The following is a 25323-nucleotide window of genomic DNA, read 5'->3' on the forward strand; positions in this document are numbered from 1 at the left end:
CGTGTTAGCTAGGATGGTCTCGATCTGCTGACCTCGTGATCCGCCCGCCTCAGCCTCCCAAAGTGCTGGGATTACAGGCGTGAGCCACCGCGCCCGGCCCATATATAAATAATTCTTATATATGGATCTTGTATTTTGTGACTTTGCTAAATTTATTCTTTCTAATAGTGGTTTTCTCGAATCTAGAATCCTTTCCTAGCTGAGTAGACATTTTCATCTGTACATATAGTTTTACCTCTTTCTTTCCTATCTTTATTACTTTAATTTTTTTCTTGCCTTATCCGACTAGCTATGAACTTCAGTATAACGTTGAGTTGTAGTGATGAGAGTGTGGTTCCCTGCACTTGATCCCTATCCTCGTCCCCACTATTAGGGGGAAGGCACTCACTATTTTACCATTAAGTGTGATGTTACCTATAGATTTTTAACAGATGCCTTTTATCAGATTGGGAGAGTTACCTTTTATTCCTTGTTTGCTTAAATTAAGTTTCTCTTTTTTTACTTTCTTTGGTTGTGACTTGAGTGTTGAATTTTGTCAAATACATTTCCTCAATTTATTGAAATGATCATTTTTCCTTTAGTTTATTAATATGGCCAACTATACTGACTGATTTTTCTTTTAAATTTTATTTACTTATTTATTATTTAAAAAAATAGAGACAAGGTCTCACTTTGTTGCCCATACTGGTCGCAAATGCCTGGCTTCAAGCAGTTCTCCTGCCTCGGCCTCCCAAAGTGCTGGAATTACAGGCATAAGCCACCACACCTGGCCCTTTCTTTAAAATATCTATCATTTACTCAGTGCCCATGTTCAAAGCACTGAGCTAAACACATTACAATGTAGATTTATTTTGGTTTCTTTTGTGTTTTTTGTTTTTTGTTTTGTTTGGTTTTTTTTTTTTTTTTCTTTTTTGCTTTTACTGTCTTTATTGAGACATAATTGACAAAACCATATATATTTAAGGTGTACATGCAATATGATGATTTGATATACATATATATTGTGAAATGATTTCCACAGTCAGTTTAGTTAACATATCTGTCACTTCACCTCATTACCATTTTATGTGTATGATGAAAATTTGTTTAAGATTTACTCTTTTAGCAGATTTCAAGTTTACAGTACAGTATTGTTAATTACAGTCACCATGCTGTACATTAGATCTACAGGACTTTCTCCCAGATCTATAGAATTTCTCCATTATGTAAACTCCAAAAGAATGAAATTCTGTGGATGAAGTCTTAATTTTACTCTTGATAATTAATTTTGGTTGTGATAATTTGTGTTAAACAAAAAAATAGGGCTTGTTTTGCTACATAGTTTTAAAGTATCACCGTTGCCTTCTTTTTCGAAAACATCTTGAGTTTTCATTTTTTTATTTTTTGACAGCCTCCAAAGGATAAGCCATTATTAGAGATCAGTACAAATAACATGAGAATATAATTACTTTGTGGCTTAGGATATAATTATTTAGCTGTCATTTATTTCTCATTTGGAGGGAAAAATAAATGAAACTATTGTTTATGAGCCACATAAAAATTCCGTGTTTTTTTTTCCCCTCCTTGAGAAAGCGAGAAATCAAACTAATGTTTCAGCTATTTTACTTTGTTCAAACTGGAATAATACACACCTTGTGTATTGCACTTTTCTTTTTTTTAGCATAATGTAATTTTTACTTGGCTTCTTTTAGGATGCAGTAAGAGGTTTAAAAAGGAGTTCTGTTGGTACATAAGCAGTGAAATGTTCATTTTGTCCAGCTATTCTGTGTCATTTATTTCTAGTGGTTTCATTTCCCAACGTCAGTGTTTACTTTTGACACTTGAAAACTAAATAAATTGAATCTGATAAAGGGCATTTTCCATTATAGATTGGAAATAAATTATTATAAATGATATGGGAGCCAGATTTTACACAGTTTATTCCAAATTTATTGTCTTTGTTTGAAGTCAGTTAATATTTTTTTAAAAGAAAAATGTTGGCTCCTTTCTCTCTCTCTCTCTCTCTCTCTCTCTCTCTCTCTCTCTATATATATATATATATATATATATATACACACACACACACATACACACACACACACACACAAATGTTTTCTTTCTCTGTTTTGTAGAAAGTATATTTTTGGCATAGTTTTCACCACACTCCCTACTTTGTTTCCACTTTGAAGTAATAAAACCTCCTGATAAAATATGCTTTTTAAGAGGCTTCTCTAAAAAGAATATGCTTTGGCCTTCTCCAGGCAGTCAGACAGAATACTAAATTAAAGATTCAATTGCCATGGGAGAAAGAGAAGAAGGAAAAACCACTTAGTACTGACTCTTCAAGTTCATTTTCTTACTTCCTTATTTCTGACTGTTTTCACTTGAACTTGAAATACTGGTTGATTGAAAAGTGGAGTCATCAACAACATAGGGAAATTTGAATGTCAAATCAGGGTTACCTTTATTATTTTCTTATCCACACTTAACGATACCTGTTCAATTCCAGAAACTTGAAAAGAATTATTAGATATAAACAAGCTATTCTTCAAATTATTCCCTGTCCTTCTGCCCCCTAAAGAAATGCAGCAAGCCAGGAACAGTGATTTGTGTCTGTAATCCCAGGAGTATCACTTGATCCCAGGAGTCAGAGACCAGCCTGGGCAACATAGCGAGACCCTGTCTCTACAGAAAAAAAGAAATTCAACAACTTTATGTAGAGTAATCTTTTACTATTAGGAGTACTTCTTAGTATTAGCAAATTTGCTACAAGGAGAAATTATAAGAGGTTTTGATTTTTGTTAGCCTTGCTACTGCTTGTATGTGACTATACATGAGGTAGAATTCTTTGGTAATTATTGAAAGTTTACTAAATGTGTCAACATGATAAAAAACTAAAAATATCCATGGTGCTTAGTGGTTTCAGGATCCATTACTTGCAGACTCTCCTTCCTATTCATTAAGTTTTAGAGTAAATGTTTAGAGATAAGTTATTCAGGTTAATGTAGATACAGATTTTTTAATTAGTTGTCTAGTTTAATAGATTTCTAGATTTCTGATACTGTTTACGTTTAAGTGCAAACAATGGCATTGTTATGAGGAAATACTAAACCTTGCAAGATTCTTAGCCCCTTATCCTAGTGCTAAAGCAGAGCCTTTTGTTTCAAGTTTATAATTCCATTCATCAAGTAAGAATGATTTTACTTATGGTTTTTCTTCTTCCTAGATTCATCTTCTGGATGTCTAAAAGCCTCAGCTCATCAGGGTGCTATAGATATTTATGTCAGTCAACTGGGGACAGTGGAATTGAAATCCCATAAAGGTTAGTGAAGGTTAGTGAACTGGAATGTTTTATTTTGACATATGATGTAAGGAAGGTTTATGTAACACTCAGGAAACAGATGGTCAAATTATCTATACTGACATAGTGATTTCAAGAAAATATCTTCAGATAGAACCTGATTTAAAGGCACTGGTCTGCTGGCTCTCTAGACCAATGATCTTTACAACTTTTGGGATAGATAGCCATGCAGACTATCTTTCTCTTTGTAGTACAAACAAAAATGAGTATTTTGACTGTTGTTACGGAATTTTAAAATGTTACTCTGTGAATTTTTTAGTTTAATCTATTCTGAAATAGAATAATCTTTGAAGGAAAAACGCTGCCATACACTCTTTTGGGAGCTTTTCTGCCAGCCTGTAAAAGGAACTTCTCAGGCAATCAGTATAGAGTAACAGTTTTCAAAGTGTGATCCTTAAATAAAAGTATCACACAGGAAGGTCCTCTAAAGTGATTATTTAGTCTCTTAAAGTATCAAGACTTAGGATATGTCTCTATCATTTAACTTCTGACACAACTTATTCTGAGTCCAACTCTTTCATTTAAAATGGTATACTTTTCATCTGAAAGCTAAATATGAATTTGTCTGTTCTTCTGCACACATGGATGTACACATACGTGTTGACAAGTGACTTGGGTGAAGTAGGCTGGCCATAGGGGCTGAAGTGGCTTGGCTGCAGAAAGTTAAGAACTGTAGCTCTGTATAAAAAAATTTTTAAAATAGTCTAGAAGCTCTTGCATGTTGGCCAGATGTTTAACAAGGAAAATATTTCCTCACAGAGACTGATTGTTCCTGCTATTAGTAGTTTCTTTACCATATTGATTTAATAGTTTTTTTTTTAATCCATCTCTAGAATTTGTCAGTGTGAAAACTGCAAAACACAGAGGTCTGAAACCTCAGTTATTGCTGATACACTGGTGTGATTTCTCAATATCATATTTTCTCCCTTTAAAATAGGATAAACTTATGTCCTCACTAAATCTAAGAGCTTTAGGTAATACTCTTCAGGGTAAATTATAAATGGCATGTAAGTTATATAATTGTACTCCGTTATTACAAAGATCCAAGGAGAAAAGGGATATATTGTTAATATAACTAGTAACAGAGTAAGAACAAAGTTTTGAATAAGCAGCTCTTACATAAAAGTAATTTAATGTTTTGCATGGTAGGCAAAATAAAACAAACAGGAAACTGTAAAACTTTTGAAGATTGTTAGTCTTTATTCACTTAAAATATTTTTTAGTATTATTTGAAATAGTATTTGAAACTATTGAAATAGTATTTGATGTTGCAAATTTTGATTAACATTACAGTTTTATGTTTTCTTCTACTGGGACCATGTTACTGGCAGAAGCTTAAAGACAACTGAAAACAAAGATTTCTGTCTTACTTCAGATCTCCGAATTCTCAATACACTTGGGAACAGTAACTTTTTAGAGTAATGGAACGTTATTCAGTAACTCTTTCTTAATGGTTAGCAAAGACATCTGGAATCCATTCCAACTCTGCCACTGTCTTGCTGTAGGGTTCAGAGCCAGCCACTGGAGTCTCTTAGGTCTTCACCATTTTGTGATGTGGAAAAATATATAATGCTTGTTTTCTTTCACCTTATGAAAATTAATATAGTGACCTTCTTAATTCATTCAGAAAGGCTATGCTTGGGCCTGGGAGTCACACCTGAATCTGAGTACTGACTTTTCCACTTAACATTTTGTCCTTGGGATAAATCACTAATTTTAAAATAATATGCCTTCAATAAATGGTGCTGTTAGTTCACATTTGAATTTTTAAGAGGATAATACTGATGTCAACCATGAAGAACTTTATGAAGTGAAAAGAGGTTAAAGAACACAACAAGAGCTCTCCTTTCTAAAAAAGTTAGTGTTAAAGACTGGATATTAGGAAGGTTTTCAAGTCATGAAAATTCTTCATTCACAAACAGTAATGGAGTTTTGGTAGTGGTGATTTTTGGTTTTTAAAGATGTGGAGGGAGATGGGGTAGAAATCTTTGTGTTGCTTAACATTTTTAAAGATCTCAAAAATCTAAGATCATGTTATGCATTTAAGAACAGAGACAAGTGTTCATAAAGTTAGTACACTTGAAACTTCATACATTTAGAGATATCAAGCGCTACAAAAAAAGTTTTTTAAATCCATGATTTTCTACTTTTGAAAGTATGTTTGGTAGAAAAACATATCTTCTATTTATCCTGAAATCTTCCAGGGTTGTTTTTGTTTTGTTTTTTCCTAAAGCCCTCATATGTTGTTATGGGAATCTCCTGTCTGTAGTTTACATTTGAACCCTGGAAAGCAATTTGGTTTTTTGCTTTTGGTTTTAAGACAGGGTCTCACTCTGTCACCCAGGCTGGAGTGCAGCAGCAAGATCATGGCTCCCCGCAGCCTCATCAGGATCACCTAAGCTTGGGAGGTCAGCCTTCCAGGTAGATGAGACTGCAGTTGTGCACCACCACACCCAGTTTCTTTTTTTTTTTTTTTGGTAGAGACAGGGTTTCGCCATGTTGTCCAGGCTGGTCTCGAACTCTTGAGCTCAAGCAATCCACCTACCGTGGCCTCCCAGAGTGCTGCAATTATAGCCATGAGCCACCGTGCCTGGCTGCAATTTATTTCTTAATAAAATAAACTAGTTGTAGTGATGTGCGTTGTTCCCTAATTTTTTTTTAGAACAGAACAGTTCATCATGCTTATCTCAAACTTCTAGATCCAGTTAGGAAGACTAAGAAATGACTTAAGGAAGCTTAAGCTGATGTTAGCCAGATTGGAAGGAAAACCGTCACCCATAAGTAAATGCATCCTAAACCCCATCCTGACCATCTTAGTCCACAGAGATGGGTTAATGCTTTATGGCAGGGGCCTTTTGCCTACTTTATTTAATGAAAAACAGAAAGAAAAACTTCTGAAATAGGAGTGTGTTGGTGAATTTACATTGCAACCCTCATAATTGTTTTGAAAAATGATTCCATACCTAACAGAGTACTTTTCCTGATTTACTCCTTTAGAAGCTTGAATTACAGCCAGGTTGTATGGAAATTCAGGTTGAGTGTCTTATCTTATCCAAAAGCCTGTAATATACTCAAAAGAAATATTAGTGAGTTGGAATTCAAATAATCCTTTTCTATTGTTATTTTTTGTTACACACAAGACATATCTGAAAGCACAAGAGCTCAGTGTTCTAGTTGTGTTATAATGATGAGGTCACAAGTCCTGTACTATGATGGGATAGCAATGTGTGAAATACCATGGTGGTTAAAAGCATGGGCTTTGTAATAATTGAGCTGAGTCTAGGTTCCAGCACTAGCACTAGTGAGAACTTGAGCAAGTTCTTATCTGTAAAATTGAGGTGATAATAATACCTCATGGGGGTACGCCCAAGATGGCTGAATAGGAACAGCTCCAGCCTCCAGCTCCTAGCATGAGTGACACAGAAGACAGGTGATTTCTGCATTTTCAACTGAGGTACCGGGTTCATCTCACTGGGGCATGTCGGACAGTTGGCACTGGTCTGCGGGTGCAGCCCAACCAGCGAGAGCTGAAACAGGGCGAGGCATCGCCTCACCTGGGAAGCGCAAGGGGGAAGGGAATTCCTTTTCCTAGCCAAAGGAAATTGAGACACACAACACCTGGAAAATCGGGTAACTCCCACCTTAATACTGTACTTTACCAAGGGTCTTAGCAAACGGCACACAGGGGGTTATATCCCACACCTGGCTCAGAGGGTCCCACACCCACGGAGCCTCCCTCATTGCTAGCACTAACTGCAAGGTGGCAGCGAGCCTGGGGGAGGGGCACCTGCCATTGCTGAGGCTTAAGTAGGTAAACAAACCACTTGGGAAGATTGAATTGGGTGGAGCCCACCACAGCTCAAGGAGGCCTGCCTACCTTGGTAGACTCCACCTCTGGGGACAGGGCATAGCTAAACAAAAAGCAGCAGAAACCTCGGCAGAGGTAAATGTCCCTGTCTAACAGCTTTGAAGAGAGCAGTGGATCTCCCAGCATGGAGGTTGATATCTGAGAATGGACAGACTGCCTGCTTAAGTGGGTCCCTGAGCCCTGAGTAGCCTAACTGGGAGACATCCCCCACTAGGTGCAGACCGACACCTCACACCTCACACGGCTGGGTACACCCCTGAGACGAAGCTTCCAGAGCAAGAATCAGACAGCAACACTCGCTGTTCAGCAATATTCTACCTTCTACAGCCTCTGCTGCTGATACCCAGGCAAACAGAGCCTGGAGTGGACCTCCAGCAAACTCCAACAGACCTGCAGCTGAGGGTCCTGACTGTTAGAAGGAAAACTAACAAACAGAAAGGACACCCACACCAAAACCCCATCAGTATATCACCATCATCAAAGACCAAAGGCAGATAAAACCACAAAGATGGGGGAAAAGCAGTGCAGAAAAGCTGGAAATTCAAAAAATCAGAGTGCATCTCCTCCCTCCAAAGGAACGCAGCTCATCGCCAGCAATGGAACAAAGCTGGATGGAGAATGACTTTGACGAGTTGAGAGAAGAAGGCTTCAATCGATCAAACTTCTCAGAGCTAAAGGAGGAACGACATAACCAGCACAAATAAACTAAAAACCTTGAAAAAAGATTTGACGAATGGCTAACTGGAATAACCAATGTAGAGAAGTCCTTAAAAGAACGATAGAGATGAAAACCATAACACGAGAACTACGTGACAAATGCACAAGCTTCAGTAACCGACTCGATCAACTGGAAGAAAGAGTATCAGTGATTGAAGATCAAATGAATGAAATGAAGCAAGAAGAGAAGTGTAGAGAAAAAAGAGTAAAAAGAAATGAACAAAGCCTCCAAGAAATAAGGGATTATGTGAAAAGACCAAATCTATGTCTGATTGGTGTGCCTGACAGTGACGGGGAAAATAGAAAGAAGTTGGAAAACACTCTGCAGGATATCAGCCAGGAGAACTTCCCCAACCTAGTAAGGCAGGCCAACATTCAAATTCAGGAAATACACAGAACACCACAAAGATACTCCTCGAAAAGAGCAACTCCAAGACACATAACTGTCAGATTCACCAAAGTTGAAATGAAGGAAAAAAATGTTAAGGGCAGCCAGAGAGAAAGGCCGGGTTACCCACAAGGGAAACCCATCAGACTAACAGTAGATCTCTCGGCAGAAACTCTCCAAGCCAGAAGAGAGTCGGGGCCAATATTCAGCATTCTTAAAGAAAAGAATTTTCAACCCAGAATTTCATATCCAGCCAAACTAAGTTTCATAAGTGAAGGAGAAATAAAATCCTTTACAGATAAGCAAATGCTTAGAGATTTTGTCACCACTAGGCCTGCCTTACAAGAGACCCTGAAGGAAGCACTAAACATGGAAAGGAACAACAGGTACCAGCCATTGCAAAAACATGCCAAAATGTAAAGTCCATCGATGCAAGGAAGAAACTGCATCAACTAACGAGCAAAATAACCAGCTAATATCATAATGACAGGATCAAGTTCACACATAACAATATTAACCTTAAATGTAAATGGACTAAATGGTCCAATTAAAAGACACAGACTGGCAAATTGGATAGAATCAAGACCCATCAGTTTGCTGTATTCAGGAGACCCATCTCACATGCAGAGACACACATAGGCTCAAAATAAAGGGATGGAGGAACATCTACCAAGCAAATGGAAAACAAAAAAAAGCAGGGGTTGCAATCCTAGTCTCTGATAAAACAGACTTTAAACCATCAAAGATCAAAAGAGACAAAGAAGCCCATTACATAATGGTAAAGGGATCAATTCATCTCAGGAAGAGCTAACCTAAATATGTATGCATCCAATACTGGAGCACCCAGATTCATAAAGCATGTCCTTAGAGACTTACAAAGAGACTTAGACTCCCATACAATAATAATGGGAGACTAACACCCCACTGTCAACATTAGACAGATCAATGAGACAGAAAATTAACAAGGATATCCAGGAATTGAACTCAACTCTGCAACAAGCAGACCTAACAGACATCTACAGAACTCTCCACCCCAAATCAACAGAATATACATTCTTCTCAGCACCACATCTCACTTATTCCAAAATTGACCACATAGTTGGAAGTAAAGCACTCCTCAGCAAATGTACAAGAACAGAAATTATAACAAACTGTCTCTCAGACCACAGTGCAATCAAACTAGAACTCAGGACTAAGAAACTCAATCAAAACCGCTCAACTACATGGAAACTCAACAACCTGCTCCTGAATGACTACTGGATACATAACGAAATGAAGGCAGAAATAAAGATGTTCTTTGAAACCAATGAGAACAAAGATACAACATACCAGAATCTCTGGGACACATTTAAAGCAGTGTGTAGAGGGAAATTTATAGCACTAAATGCCCACAAGAGAAAGCAGGAAAGATCTAAAGTTGACACCCTAACGTCACAATTAAAAGAACTAGAGAAGCAAGAGCAAACACATTCGAAAGCTAGCAGAAGGCACGAAATAACTAAGATCAGAGCAGAACTGAAGGAGAGAGAGAGACACAAAAAACCCTCCAAAAAATCAATGAATCCAGGAACTGGTTTTTTGAAAAGATCAACAATATTGATAGACCGCTAGCAAGACTAATAAAGAAAGAGAGAAGAATCAAATAGATGCAATAAAAAATGACAAAGGGGATATCACCACCGACCCCACAGAAATACAAACTACCATCAGAGAATACTATAAACACCACTATGCAAACAAACTAGAAAACCTAGAAGAAATGGATAATTTCCTGGACACTCACACTCTCCCAAGACTAAACCAGGAAGAAGTTGAATCCCTGAATAGACCAATAGCAGGCTCTGAAATTAAGGCAATAATTAATAGCCTACCAACCAAAAAAAGTCCGGGACCAGATGGATTCACAGCCAAATTCTACCAGAGGTACAAGGAAGGTTTGGTACCATTCCTTCTGAAACTATTCCAATCAATAGAAAAAGAGGGAATCCTCCCTAACTCATTTTACGAGGCCAACATCATCCTGATACGAAAGCCTGACAGAGATACAACAAAAAAAGAGAATTTTAGACCAATATGGCTGATGAACATCGATGCAAAAATCCTCAATTAAAATACTGGCAAACTGAATCCAGCAGCACATCAAAAAGCTTATCCACCATGATCAAGTGGGCTTCATCCCTGGGATACAAGGCTGGTTCAACATATACAAATCAATAAACGTAATCCAGCCTATCAACAGAACCAAAGACAAAAACCACATGATTATCTCAATAGATGCAGAAAAGGCCTTTGACAAAATTCAACAGCCCTTCATGCTAAAAACTCTCAATAAATTCGGTATTGATGGAACGTATCTCAAAATAATAAGAGCTATTTATGACAAACCCACAGCCAATATCATACTGAATGGGCAAAAACTGGAAGCATTCCCTTTGAAAACTGGCACAAGACAGGGATGCCCTCTCTCACCACTCCTATTCAACATAGTGTTGGAAGTTCTGGCTAGGGCAATCAGGCAAAAGAAAGAAATAAAGGGTATTCAGTTAGGAAAAGAAGAAGTCAAATTGTCCCTGTTTGCAGATGACATGATTGTATATTAAGAAAACCCCATCGTCACAGCCCCAAATCTCCTTAAGCTGATAAGCAACTTCAGCAAAGTCTCAGGATACAAAATCAATGCGCAAAAATCACAAGCATTCTTATACACCAGTAACAGACAAACAGAGAGCCAAATCATGAGTGAACTCCCATTCACAATTGCTTCAAAGAGAATAAAATACCTAGGAATCCAACTTACAAGGGATGTGAAGGACCTCTTCAGGGAGAACTACAAACCACGGCTCAGTGAAATAGAAGAGGACACAAACAAATGGAAGAACATAGCATGCTCATGGATAGGAAGAATCAATATAGTGAAAATGGCCATACTGCCCAAGGTAATTTATAGATTCAATGCCATCCCCATCAAGCTACCAATGACTTTCTTCACAGGATTGGAAAAAACTGCTTTAAAGTTCATATGGAACCAAAAAAGAGCCCTCATTGCCAAGACAGTCCTAAGCTGAAAGAACAAAGCTGGAGGCATCACGCTACCTGACTTAAAACTATAGTACAAGGCTACAGTAACCAAAACAGCATGGTACTGGTACCAAAACAGAGATATAGATCAATAGAACAGAACAGAGCCCTCAGAAATAATACCACACATCTACAGCCATCTGATCTTTGACAAACCTGACAAAAACAAGAAATGGGGAAAGGATTCTCTATTTAATAAATGGTACTGGGAAAATTGGCTAGCCATAAGTAGAAAGCTGAAACTGGATCCTTTCCTTACTCCTTATATGAGAATTAATTCAAAATGGATTAGAGACTTAAATGTTAGACCTAATACCATAAAAACCCTAGAAGAAAACCTAGGTGATACCATTCAGGACAGAGGCATGGGCAAGGACTGCATGTCTAAAACACCAAAAGCAACGGCAACAAAAGCCAAAATTGACAAATGGGATCTAATTAAACTAAACAGCTTCTGCACAGCAAAAGAAACTACCATCAGAGTGAACAGGCAACCTACAGAATGGGAGAAAATTTCTGCAATCTACTCATCTGACAAAGGGCTAATATCCGGAACCTATAGAGAACTCAATCAAATTTCCAAGAAAACCCCATCAAAAAGTGGGCAAAGGGTATGAACAGACACTTCTCAAAAGAAGACATGCATACAGCCAACAGACACATGAAAAAATGTTCATCATCACTCGCCATCAGAGAAATGCAAATCAAAACCACAATGAGATGCCATCTCACACCAGTTAGAATGGCAATCATTAAAAAGTCAGGAAACAACAGGTGCTGGAGAGGATGTGGAGAAATAGGAACACTTTTACACTGTTGGTGGAACTGTCAACTAGTTCAACCATTGTGGAAAACAGTGTGGCGATTCCTCAAGGATCTAGAACTAGAAATACCATTTGACCCAGCTGTCCTATTACTGGGCATATACCCAAAGGATTATAAGTCATGTTGTATAAAGACACATGCATATGTATGTTTATTGCGGCACTATTCACAATAGCAAAGACTTGGAATCAACCCAAATGTCCATCAGTGACAGACTGGATTAAGAAAATGTGGCACATATACACCATGGAATACTATGCAGCCATAAAAAAGGATGAGTTCGTGTCCTTTGTAGGGACATGGATACAGCTGGAAACCATCATTCTCAGTAAACTATCGCAAGAACAGAAAACCAAATACCACATGTTCTCACTCACAGGTGGGAATTGAACAATGAGATCACTTGGACACAGGAAGGGGAACATCACATACCGCGTTCTATTGTGGGGAGGGGGTAGGAGACGGATATCATTTGGAGATATACCTAATGTAAATGACGAGTTAATGGGTGCAGCACACCAACATGGCACATGTATACATATGTAACAAACCTGCATGCTGTGCACATGTACCCTAGAACTTAAAGTATAATTAAAAAAAACTCATAAAGTTAATATGGGGATTAAAACATAATGTAATTAGGGGTCTGGCTCATATTAAATGCTCAAGGGTAAATCCTATCTATAAGCTACATGTGTAATAAATTACTCACTTTCTGGTGTTGGATGAGCTGGGTAGTTCTACTGGCAAAAGAAGAACTAGTAGTTAATAATGTGCTAATAACCCATATTCTTGACGGAAGTTACCATGAATGCCTTGAGAGTAAGAGAACTTTGAGCACCTGGGAATAAGGAAAAGGTTTAAATAAATACTGTATGCTGAGGAGTAAAAACAGTGTCCCAGGAGCAATGCTACCCTTTCAGTCAAATTTAAAATAGACTCTGGTACTTTTGATTTCTTTATATTACTAAACTCTCCTTTACATTTATTACAGGTTCTATTATTGTCAAGGTTCCATCTTCACTTGAAGCTCATTTACAGTTATCAGGGAAAGAGGTTGATGTGAACTCAGAAGTCCATATTCAGGAAATGACTGAAGCTCATAAAGATGATGTTGTAACAGTGACTGGTAAGGAGGCTGCATTTTGCTATGTCAGATGAATAGCCATTCTCCATACAAAAGTAGAAATGTGGTACACTTAACGGAAATTTTAGCTTTTTTATACTTTTCCATTATTACGTTCTCATGTTTGACATCTTTTTTTCTTCTAGTTGCTTATCATTAATATGATACAGACATTTTGTTTAAAAAGACTTCATTAAATCATTTAGGAACACTCATTAGTCCTGTCACTGGGTAAAATTGATTTTTAAATTTTCTAGAAGAGCTGCTTTCTAATTCTTGAACTTAAAAATAAACTGAATACATATATTATAATGCAAAATTTAAAACTAACTTCGTATGACTGGAGTAAATAGGAATTTTGTTTGGTATGTACATTTTAAGTGTACTCTTTTAGAACAACAAATTCTCAGTCCCACAAATGTGAATAGCTTTTGTACATTTTTCATTATATCTGGCTACACTGGTGGCTGATACTATTTTTTTAAGATTTGTCATTGGTTGAGGTTTTTTTTGTTTTTTTTGACAGAGTCTTGCTCTATTGTCCATACTGGAGTGCAGTGGCGTGACCTCGGCTCACTGCAACCTCTGCCTCTCGGGTTCAAACGATTCTCCTGCCTCAGCCTCCTGAGTAGCTGGGCCTACAGGCATGCACAGCACGCCTGGCTAATTTTTTTTGTATTTTTAATACAGACAGGATTTTGCCATGTTGGCCAGGCTGCTCTCGAATTCCTGACCTCAGGTGATTGGCCCGCCTCGGCCTCCCAAAGTGCAGGGATTACAAGTGTGAGCCACTGCGCCTGGCCAAGGTTTGTTGTTTTAATCAATAAAAAAATTAATGCTGGTGAAGTTTTCCTTTAAATTTTACCAGAATGGCATCAAGGAGGACACTGCAATTAGACCGTGTATAGGGATGAATGCTACAAGCTAAAGGCACAAGATGCCAACTAGAAAAAGGAAGAATAGGGGAGTAGGAGAGGGTGGTCTTCGTAAGATCAAATTTCAGTGTTAGATATTCATTTTATATGTCATGAAAATTAAGAAAGTTCTGTTAAAATTCATAGAATATTAACAAAAAACATAACGGGAATAAAAATAATACCTATACACTCCCAGATCTAACTGCATGCTGCCTAATGGGCAGACTCATAGTTATGTGGTGAAAATTTGATGAAAATCTAAGGACAGTCATGTATCACTTAATGACAGAGATACATTCTGAGAAATGTGTTATTAGGCAATTTTGTTGTCATGTGAGCATTATAGAGTGAACTTATACAAACCTAGATGGTAGAGCCTACTACACACTGAGGCTGTTTGGTAGCCTATGGCTCCTAGGCTACACCTGTACAGCAGGCTACTGTACTGAAAACTGTAGGTAATTGTAACACAATGGAATTTGTATATCTAAACACAGAAAAGGTACAGTAAAAATATGGTATAAAAGATAAAACATGGTACACCTGTATAGGGCACTTACCATGAACGGAGCTTGAAGGACTGGAAGTTGCTCTGACTGAGTCAGTGTGATGAGTGGTGAGTGCATGTGAAGGCCTAGGACATTACTACTATAGACTTTATAAACACTGTATAGTTAGGCTACACTAAATTTATTTTTTTCTTCAATAATAAATTAGCCTTAGTTAACTGTAACTTTATTACTTTATTTATTCTAGAGATAGCTGCTTTCTCTGTTGTGTAGACTGGAGTGCAATTATAGCTCACTATAAACTCGAACTCTGGGGTCAAGTGATCCTTCTGCCTCAGCCTCCCTAGTAGTTGGGATTACAGGTGTGTACTATGATGCCCAGCTAATTTTTAAAAAAATTTTTAGTAGAGATGAGGCCTTGCTATGTTTCCTAGGCTTGTCTTCAGCTCCTGGCCTTAAGTGATCCTCCCGCCTCAACTTCCCAAAGAACATTTTTACTTTATAAACTTAAATTTTTAAGAACTTTTTTAGTTCATGTGTCGTGGCTCACGCCTGTAACCCCAGCACTTTGGGAGGCCGAAGCGGGTGGATCGTTTGAGGTCAGGAGTTTGAGACCAACCTGACCAACATGGTGAAATCCCCATCTCTACTAAAATACAAAAATTAGGCAGGCATGGTGGTGGGAGCCTGTAATCTCAGCTACTTGGTAGGCTGAGGAGAAAGAATCCCTTGAGGATGTGAGGGACCTCTTCAAGGAGAATTACAAACCACTGCTCAACAAAATAAAAGAGGACACAAACAAATAGAAGAACATTCCATGCTCATGGATAGGAAGAATCAATATCATGAAAATGGCCATACTGCCCAAGGTAATTTATAGATTCAATGCCATCCCCATCAAGCCAGCAATGACTTTCTTCACAGGATTGGAAAAAACTACTTTAAAGTTCATATGGAACCTAAAAAAGCCTGCATTGCCAAGACAATCCTCAGCCAAAAGAACAAAGCTGGAGGTATTATACTACCTGACTTCAAACTATACTACAAGGATACAGTAACCAAAACAGCATGGTACTGGTACCAAAATAGAGATATAGACCAATGGAACAGAACAGAGCCCTCAGAAATAATACCACACATCTACAACCATTTGATCTTTGATAAACCTGACAAAAACAAGAAATGAGGAAAGGATTCCCTATTTAATAAGTGGTGCTGGGAAAACTGGCTAGCCATATGTAGAAAGCTGAAACTGGATCCCTTCCTTACACCTTATACAAAAATTAACTCAAGATGGATTAAAGACTTAAATGTCTGACCTAAAACCATAAAAACCCTAGAAGAAAACCTAGGCAATACCATTCAGGACATAGGAATGGGCAGGGACTTCATGTCTAAAATACCAAAAGCAACGGCAACAAAAGCCAAAATTGACAAATGGGATCTAATTAAACTAAAGAGCTTCTGCACAGCAAAAGAAACTACCATCAGAGTGAACAGGCAACCTACAGAATGGGAGAAAATTTTTGCAATGTACCCATCTGACACAGGGCTAACACCCAGAATCTACAAAGAACTTAAACAAATTTACAAGAAAAAATCAAACAACCCCATCAAAAAGTGGGCAAAGGATACGAACAGACACTTCTCAAAAGAAGACATGCATACAGCCAACAGACACATGAAAAAATGTTCATCATCACTCGCCATCAGAGAAATGCAAATCAAAACCACAATGAGATGCCATCTCACACCAGTTAGAATGGCAATCATTAAAAAGTCAGGAAACAACAGGTGCTGGAGAGGATGTGGAGAAATAGGAACACTTTTACACTGTTGGTGGAACTGTCAACTAGTTCAACCATTGTGGAAGACAGTGTGGTGATTCCTCAAGGATCTAGAACTAGAAATACCATTTGACCCAGCCATCCCATTACTGGGGATATACCCAAAGGATTGTAAGTCATGCTGCTATAAAGACACATGCACATGTATGTTTACTGTGGCACTATTCACAATAGCAAAGACTTGAAACCAACCCAAATGTCCATCAATGACAGACTGGATGAAGAAAATGTGGCACATATACACCATGGAATACTATGCAACCATTAAAAAGGATGAGTTCATGTCCTTTGTAGGGACATGGATGAAGGTGGAAACCATCATTCTGAGCAAACTATTGCAAGGATAGAAAACCAAACACCACATGTTCTTACTCATAGGTGGGAACTGCACAATGAGAACACTTGGACACAGGGTGGGGAACACCACACACCAGGGCCTGTCGTGGGGTGGGGGACGGGGGAGGGATAGCATTAGGAGATATACCTAATGTAAATGACGAGTTAATGGGTGCAGCACACCAACATAGCACATGTATACATCTGTAACAAACCTGCACATTGTGCACATGTACCCTAGAACTTGAAGTATAATAAAAAAAAAAGAAAAAAAAGAATAAACTTTTTTTTTTTAAAAAAGGACAAGCCCTTGAACCCAGGAGGCAGAGGGTGCAGTGAGCCAAGATGGCGCCACTGCACTCCAGCCTGAGCAACACAGCGAGACTCCTTCTCAGAAAAAATAAAATAAAAAACTTTCTGACTGTTCTGTAATAATACTTAGATTGAAACACAAACACATTTTACAGCTGTAGAAATACACTTGTCTATCCTTATTCTGTAAGCTTTTTTCTGTTTTTAAAATTGTTAATTTTTTTAAAATTTTACTTTTTAAACTTTCTTAAAAACTAAGACACAAACACACACATTAGTCTAGGCCTTTACTGGGTCAGGAACATCAGTATCACTTTCATCTCCACATCTTGTCCCACCGAAAGGCCTTCAGGGGCAATAACACACGTGGAGCTGTCATCTCCTGTGATGATAATGCCTTCTTCTGGAATACTTCCTGAAGGACCTGCCTGAGACGCTATTGTATCTTAACATTTTTTTTTTTAAATAAGCAGAAGCTGTACACTCTAAAATACCGACAAAAAGTGTAGTAAATACATAAATCAGTAACATGGTCATTTATTCTCATCTAGTATTATGAACTACACATAATATATGTGCTATACTTTTATATGACAGTGGAGTGGGTTTGTTTACACCAGCATCACCCCAAACACAAGTAGTGTGTTACATTTAAACGACCATTAGGATGGCTACAAAGTCACTAGGTAATAGGAATTTTTTAGCTCTTCTATAATCTTATGGGACAACTGTCATTTCTATAGTTCCTCGTTGACTGAAACATTATGATGCAAAGACTGGATATCAAATATAGTAAGAATCAACTTGTGATCTAATGTCTTGAATTTGATAAGGAGCCAAGAGAATTACCTATTTTTGGTCCCAGTAGTCTAAAACAATAATACACGTTTGTTTAACTGTGCTCTGAGTCACAGCATAACTAAAATTATTAGCATATGTAAGCATGTTTGAATTATAAGCTAAAGGTAATTTGTCATATTTTATTCACTTATTCATAGAATCATATGTCTTTCTAAAATTTAGATTTCGTTTTAAAACTATTCTCATGACTTCAGTCATTATTTCTGTGTATATAACTTCCAAATCAATACCTGCAGACCTGATCTCTATTGTTCTTGCCCATTTCTATTCCACTAAACCAGTGCCACCTCAAACTTAATGTTTAAAAACAAAATTATCTTTCCCTAGCCTATGTCTTCCTTCTCCTGTCTTCTCTATTTTTCTTTATTTGCTCAATTACTCAACAAATGTTTGAGTCAAGCACTGCCAGAAACTAGGGATGCAAGGGTAATATAAAGCATGGTCTCATTGCCTTCTGAGGAGTTTACATTCTAGTGAGGAAAGGCAAATCAGAGAATACAGTACAATGGGATCAATGTTAGCATAAACATATGTACATTGTACTGTGAGAACACAGAGGTGAGAAGTGAGAGAAGTCAAATATGGCCAAAGTATAGAGAGTGAAGGAGAAAGTGGCATAAAAGGAGGCAGGAGAGTTTGGGAGAGGTCAGATCATATGGGACAGTTTGGATTTTATATTAAGAGCATTGGGAAGCCCTTGGGAGTTTTTAATTTGGGGTTCACATAATCAGATTTGTGTGTTAGAAAGATCACTCTGAATGTTGAGTGGGAATAGATGAGAAGGAACAATGGTGGATGAAGGAGAAAAAAACTTTTGCTTTTTAGGAGGTTACTGCAGTAATTCAGGAGAAGGAGTACAGAGGCCTGGACTCCATAGTGAGCTATCTTAAGGTCATCAAATAAATAGGCCTTCAGTAACCTTTGCTTGAAGACAAAGACGAATGAATGCTTTGAGGAAGCTGCATGCTTAACCCATTGGTTATTATGAAGCACCTTAGCCTACTGAGTTCTTTTTGTGTGTTACTTGTTATTATGTCTTACACTCTGGCCCCACCTCCTGAACCAGGAAGGGCCAAATTACAGGATGATGAGTTTATTTCCTGTTCACAGTGGAAGAATCTAGGTACTGATCAAGCATCGTTTTGCAGAGTAGCACAGACTATCATATAAGGTTGGTACCCAGATAGATCTGTAGGTTGTCTCTGATAGCAAATTAAATCCATTAAAGTAATTTATGCAGCAGGACCTCAGGTGAAGAGAGCAGCAGTCTCTGGAGGGAGCTGTGAGTGTGAACAGGTGATTGGGTTTAAGAGAAACTTCCATATTTCATTTTGGTTTTAAAACTATTTGGTGCCCAGTCAGCCACAGGTCTTATGTATCAACTGGATGAAATAATTTAAGAGGCCTAGAAAATCAAGGCAGATTTCTTTTTTTCTGTGGAGATTTCCAGTCTGAAACCAAATTTTGGAAATAATGAGCAGCTTTATATGTGAGCTATTATTATAGGCAGCTGAGCTCAGCTCATCTGGGCCTTCCTCATAGAGCCCATGAGGGATAGAAACAGAAATAACTCTTATTGCTAAGAGCCTGGATTTTATCTGCAGCATGACTTCTGGATAATCTCTGTAAGAAACCATGCCAGTAAAATTTAGTCCCTTAGGTTCTGGCTTCCCACAGGGTTTTGATGTGTCAGCTCTATAATTTTATTTGATTTCCTGCTCCATGGTTTCCTTTGCTATTGCTGTCACTGGTAAATAACTCAGGTGTATAATTCCTACCATGATTTACACGTATTATGTGTTCCTCTGAAGTCAAAAGGAAACCTGAGACTCTCAGGCTGAAATATTTACCTACTAAAAAGCTATACCCAAGTGTGTATTGGGGCTGCATTCTCTAATCTTTATGAGAGTCTTGATTCTAAATTTTGTCCCCTACCCATGTGTGGCAAATTTAACATGTTGTGAGTGGCTTAGGGAAGATACTTCTAATAAGGTGGCTTCTCTATTAGGTTTTAGACTTGGTTCATCAACTTAGATATGAAACTTGACAGTGGTATACATCAAGTCTCCAAGCCCAGGTATGCATGTGGTACAAAGTCCTTTTGTCTTTACAGCTCCATGATTTAGATATTTAAATGTTCAAAGAATATTAGAGGTAAAGTGTGTTGCCAGTGAATGGACTGGTGTTTGTCATTGTCTGGATGGTAGGGAAGCTAGCACTACTGGGTTTACTTCGTTTTAGTAAAACTGGAAATATAAAGCATATAAAAAATAAATTCATTTGGGATCAAAATGAACCACCAAGTCAGAAAAGAGTTCTTAGCTTGTCTAAAGACCAGAGAGTAAACATACAATGGAATCGTTATTTATAACGGAATACTGGTTCATGGGTTGGAAAAGAGGTTGAAATGAGACTAAGCTCATAAAATGCTACTTTAAAAACCTGGAGACACTGTTTTCTCTCCAAATCGGGAAAAATCCAGTCTTTTGATATGACTAACTCTTGGAAATAGCTCTGAGTTTGGAACCCACTGAAGTTTTTGGTCTTTCAAAGCTTATAGCACATGAATTTGTCAGCAATGTATATATATTTCAGGACCACATGGAAGAAATTCAATAACAGAATGAAGAATGCTATAAGGCTTATAGCTGTCTGCTTAAAAATATTTGACAGGGAGTTAATGGAGGAACTGTTTTCAAGTCATGGTGCTTTTATGGTGGTGGTTTTTGTTTTTGTTTTTGTTTTTTGAGATGGAGTCTCTCTCTGTTGCCTAGGCTGGGGTGCAGTGGCGCCATCTCAGCGCACTGCAACCTCTGCCTCCTGGGTTCAAGTGGTTCTTCTGCCTCAACCTCCTGAGTAGCTGGGACTACAGGCACCCATCACCACGGCCAGCTAATTTTTGTATTTTCAAGAGACGGGGTTTCACCATATAGTCTTGCCTCCTGACCTCGTGATCTGCCCACCTCGGCCTCCCAAAGTGCTGGGATTACAAGCGTGAGCCACTGCGCCCATCTGCTTTTATGGTGTTTTTATTTCCCCACCTTTTTGTTAAACTGTAAGATCTTGAGAGTATCATGGGTAATCAGATGTCAGTGTTGCTAATGTTTGCCCCAAAAAAAGATCAGGTTTTCTTTCCATTCATCTGCAAACTTTATCTGTAAACACCATATAGTAAATATGTTAGACTTAACAGATTACATATGGACTCTGTTGCATATTTGTTTTTTTGTTTTTCAGTAACCCTTAAAAAATGTAAAAGCCTGGCCAGGCACAGTGGCTCACACCTGTAATCCCAGCACTTTGGGAGGCTGAAGCGGGCGGATCACCTAAGGTTAGGAGTTAGAGACCAGCCTGGCCAACATGACAAAACCCTGTCTCTACTAAATATACAAAAATTAGCTGGGTGTGGTGGTGGGCACCTGAAATCCCAGCCACTCGGGAGGCTAAGGCAGGGAGAATTGCTTGAACCCAGGAGGCAAAGATTGCAGTGAGCTGAGATCGCGCCACTGAACTCCAGCCTGGGCGACAAAGGGAGACTCCATTCTAAAACAAATAAATAAATAAAAAATAAAGGTAAAAAATAAAAGCCCTTCTTAGCTTTCAGGGTATTTAAAAACAGGCCCCTGGTCAGATTCGGCCTGTGAGCTATAGTTTGCTGATCCCTAGACTAGAGTTCAAAGTGCAGGCCCCAATCTTAGAGCATATGAGCTCTGTTTGTGATGACTGTGGAGTTTTGTTTTATTATTGTTTTTGTATTTATTTTGGTCATTCAAGAAATATTAAACCATAGCCAAATCCTTATCCTAAGTGAACTATCCCCGGTAGTGAAGAAAACATGATTCATGCACATAAAAGTTTAATCTTGTAACATTTAAGAAACAGTGCAACCAATAGAAGATATATGATGGCAAATAAATACACAAAAAGATATTTACCATCACTAGCCATTAGGGAAATGCAAATTAAAACCAGAATAAAATACTACATACTTACTAGAATGGCTAAAATTAAAAATACTGATTATTCAAATGCTGGCAAGTGTGCAGAGAAACCGGATCTCTTCTACATTACTGGTGGGAATGTAAAATGATACAGCTACTCTATAATTCAGTCTGGCAGTTTCTTAAAAACAACAACAACAAAAAAGAAACTACCATTAATCACCTAGCATTTATATTCCTGGGTATTTATCCTGGGGAAATGAAAATTATGTTCACACAAAAACCTGTACACAAATGTTCACAGCTTTATTTGTAATATCCCAAAACTGGAAATGACTGAAATATCCTTCCATGACTGAATGTTCATATGACTCATGGTATGTCCACATAAGGTAATTCACTGATAAAGGGAACAATCTGTTGATGTAAACAACTTGAAGATAATTTAAGGGTATTATTCTGAGTGAAAAAAGCCAATCTCAAAATGTTCCATATTCTATGATTCCATTTATATAACATTCTTGAAATGACAAAATTAAAGATGTGGAGAATAGACAAGTGGTTGCCATAGGTTAGGGAAGGAGAAGGAGAGTATGACTTTAAAGGGACATGACAAAGGACTTCCTTTGTAGTGACAGAACAGTTCCATATCTTGATTAAAATGATGGTTACATGAATCTATATATGTGAGAGATAAAATGTCATGAGTATATACAAAGACATACCCAAAAAATGAATGCATATAAAAACTGGTGAAATCTGAGTAAGGTCTATAGTCCAGTTAATTTGCCAGCTAATTTCCTGGTTTTGATAGTGCAGTATAATTATAGAAGCTGATAGTGCAGTATAATTATAGAAGCTGTCACCATTAGGGGAACTGAGTGATGGGTACACAGTACCTGTTTTTGTAACTTCTTGTAAGTATGAAATTATTTCAAAATAAGAAGTTAAAAAAGAGGGTGGAAAGAAGGCAGGGGGAGAGAAAAAGGGAGAGGGAGAAAAATAATGAAGTCTTCTGGGCAGGATGGAGCTAAAGGGTCTGACTTACCTTCCCACCTGAAACAGTGACAAAAAAAATTTAAAAATTAAGCAAATTTAGGAAACAAATAAGATGAGTCCTGCTTACTGCCTTGAGAGAGTCTCCAGGCTCCAGTACAGGAAAAGGGAATTGCTCTGGAGTCTAGAACACTCCCTGAGTTAGGGAGATCAAGATGAGAGTCCATAAAGATCAAGACCGAGTTCATAGGACAAAGTACCCGAGGGAATAGAACCTGGTGCTCACACAGGTCCAGGAATAATGTCTGTTCTTCCCACCAGTCTGGAAAGAAAATCATAACTTATGGGGCATTGGGTAGAGCATTTAGTAGTGGGAAACAATTAGTCTTAGGCTGAGCACCACTCTATAACTGCCTAACAAATTATAAAAGCAAGAGATGTAAGGCTTAAACTGTTTCCAAGTAACTTAACTGCATCCTTGAACAAAGCTGAAGATCTACAGGAATACAAAAGTATCCAGCACTCAACAAAGTAAAATCACAATGTTGTAACCCACCCAACAGGTTCACCTTGCCCACTGCCTAGAAAGAGCCAACTTACCAAGACAGGGGAATCGCAATAGAGAACAAGAAGTTCACGCAGAGATGGCTATGCAGGAGACCAGTTTTATGATTACTTAAATCAGTTTCCATGAGAATCTGATAATCTGAGTTTTTAAGGATAATTTGATAGGGGGCCAGCGAGTTGAGAATTTTGATTAGTCAATCTGAGATGAAATCATAGGGAGTCAGAGCTGTCCTTTTGTGCTGAGTCAGTTCCTGACTGGGGGCCACAAGATCAGATGAGCCAGTTTATCAATCTGGGTTATGCCAGCTGATCGATTGAGTTTAGGGTCTGCAAAATATCTCAAGCACTGATCTTAGGTTTTACAATGGTGATGTTATCTGCAGGAGCAATTTGGGGAGGTTTAGAATCTTGCAGCTTCCAGCTGCATGACTCCTAAACCACAATTTCTAATCTTCTGGCTAATTTGTTGTCCTGAAAAGGCAGTCTAGTCCCCGGGCAGGAAGGGGGTTTGTTTGGGAAATGGCTGTTATTGTCTTGGTTTAAAAGCTAAACTATAAACTAAGTTCCTCCCAACACTTAGTTCAGCCTGTACCTAGGAATGAACAAGGACAGCTTCGAGATTAGAAGCAAGATGGAGTTGGTTACGTCAGAGCTCTTTCACTGTAATAATTTTCTCAGTTATGATTTTTACAGAGATGGTTTCAATATCTAGCACTGAATCAAAGATTATCAGACATGCAAAGGGCAAAAGAACCCATGAGTTATAATGAAGAGAATAATTGAAACCAACCCAGAACTGACACAGATGACCAAATTAGCAGAGAAGGAAAATAAAAGTTATTATAACTGTATTCCACTTGTTCACTTAAGACATGGAAGATATAAAAAGAATACCAAAATTGAATTTCTATAAATGAAAACTACAGTGACTGAGATGAAAAATACAATGGATGGGATTAGACATTGCAGAAGAAAAGATTTGAGGAAGAAACTATTATGATTATTTTTTGGACAGAATTGTATATTTCCTTGGTATACTCTTGCCTAGAGTACTGTTGATTTTATTATTATTCCAAGTATTTGGGAGAAAATTTAGTGGATAGGCATCATTAAAACTAGCTCAAAAATATTTTTTTTATCTGGAAGATTTCTTGTCAAAGTATCTTGGGCTACACTTTTGTTGAGAGAAGACTGTAAAAAGTTAAAGAACGTTGATGCAGGGCACAGTGGTGCACGCCTGTAATCCCAACACTTTGGGAGGCCAAGGTGGGTGGATCACGAGGTCAGGAGATAGAGACCATCCTGGCTAACATGGTGAAACCCCATCTCTACTAAAAACACAAAAAATTAGCTGGGCGTGGTGGCATGTGGCTGTAGTCCCAGCTACTCGGGAGGCTGAGGCAGGACAATCGCTTGAACCTCGGAGGTGGAGGTTGCAGTAAGCCGAGATCGCACCACTGCACTCCAGCCTGAGTGACACAGTGAGACTCCATCTAAAAAAAAAAAAAGTTGACAAAATTAAAATATTTTGTTATGGAATTGTATGTGGTGTTAAAGGTTTTGTTTGTGAAATGTATGTGTTAAAAATAATAAAATTCCAGAGTAATTACTTTTATGTAGTTTCATAGTGTATGGTTTATTTTCCTAGTGAGTTGGTAAGCTTTGTGAGAGCACTGGTGTGTCTTTTTACATCTT

General features: G+C 38.0%; 1 protein-coding gene across 5 annotated transcripts in view; it reads left to right on the forward strand.

The window, feature by feature from the left end:
- FAM185A (family with sequence similarity 185 member A) overlaps positions 1–25323 on the forward strand; it is a 65672-nt gene that overhangs the window by 28012 nt on the left and 12337 nt on the right. For 3 of the 5 annotated variants that reach the window (XM_028846143.2, XM_001084177.5, XM_015134567.3), the window contains 2 exons: positions 3206–3301; positions 13211–13345. In XM_028846143.2, coding sequence (XP_028701976.1) covers positions 3206–3301; positions 13211–13345 — 231 coding nt within the window. Of the gene's footprint in view, positions 1–3205; positions 3302–13210; positions 13346–13868; positions 14987–25323 lie in introns of those variants that run through there. The other 2 variants (XM_077997137.1, XM_077997138.1) reach the window with 2 other exon arrangements.

The sequence above is a fragment of the Macaca mulatta genome, chromosome 3 (assembly GCF_049350105.2).
Source record: "Macaca mulatta isolate MMU2019108-1 chromosome 3, T2T-MMU8v2.0, whole genome shotgun sequence".
In the NCBI taxonomy this organism is placed as follows: domain Eukaryota; kingdom Metazoa; phylum Chordata; class Mammalia; order Primates; family Cercopithecidae; genus Macaca; species Macaca mulatta.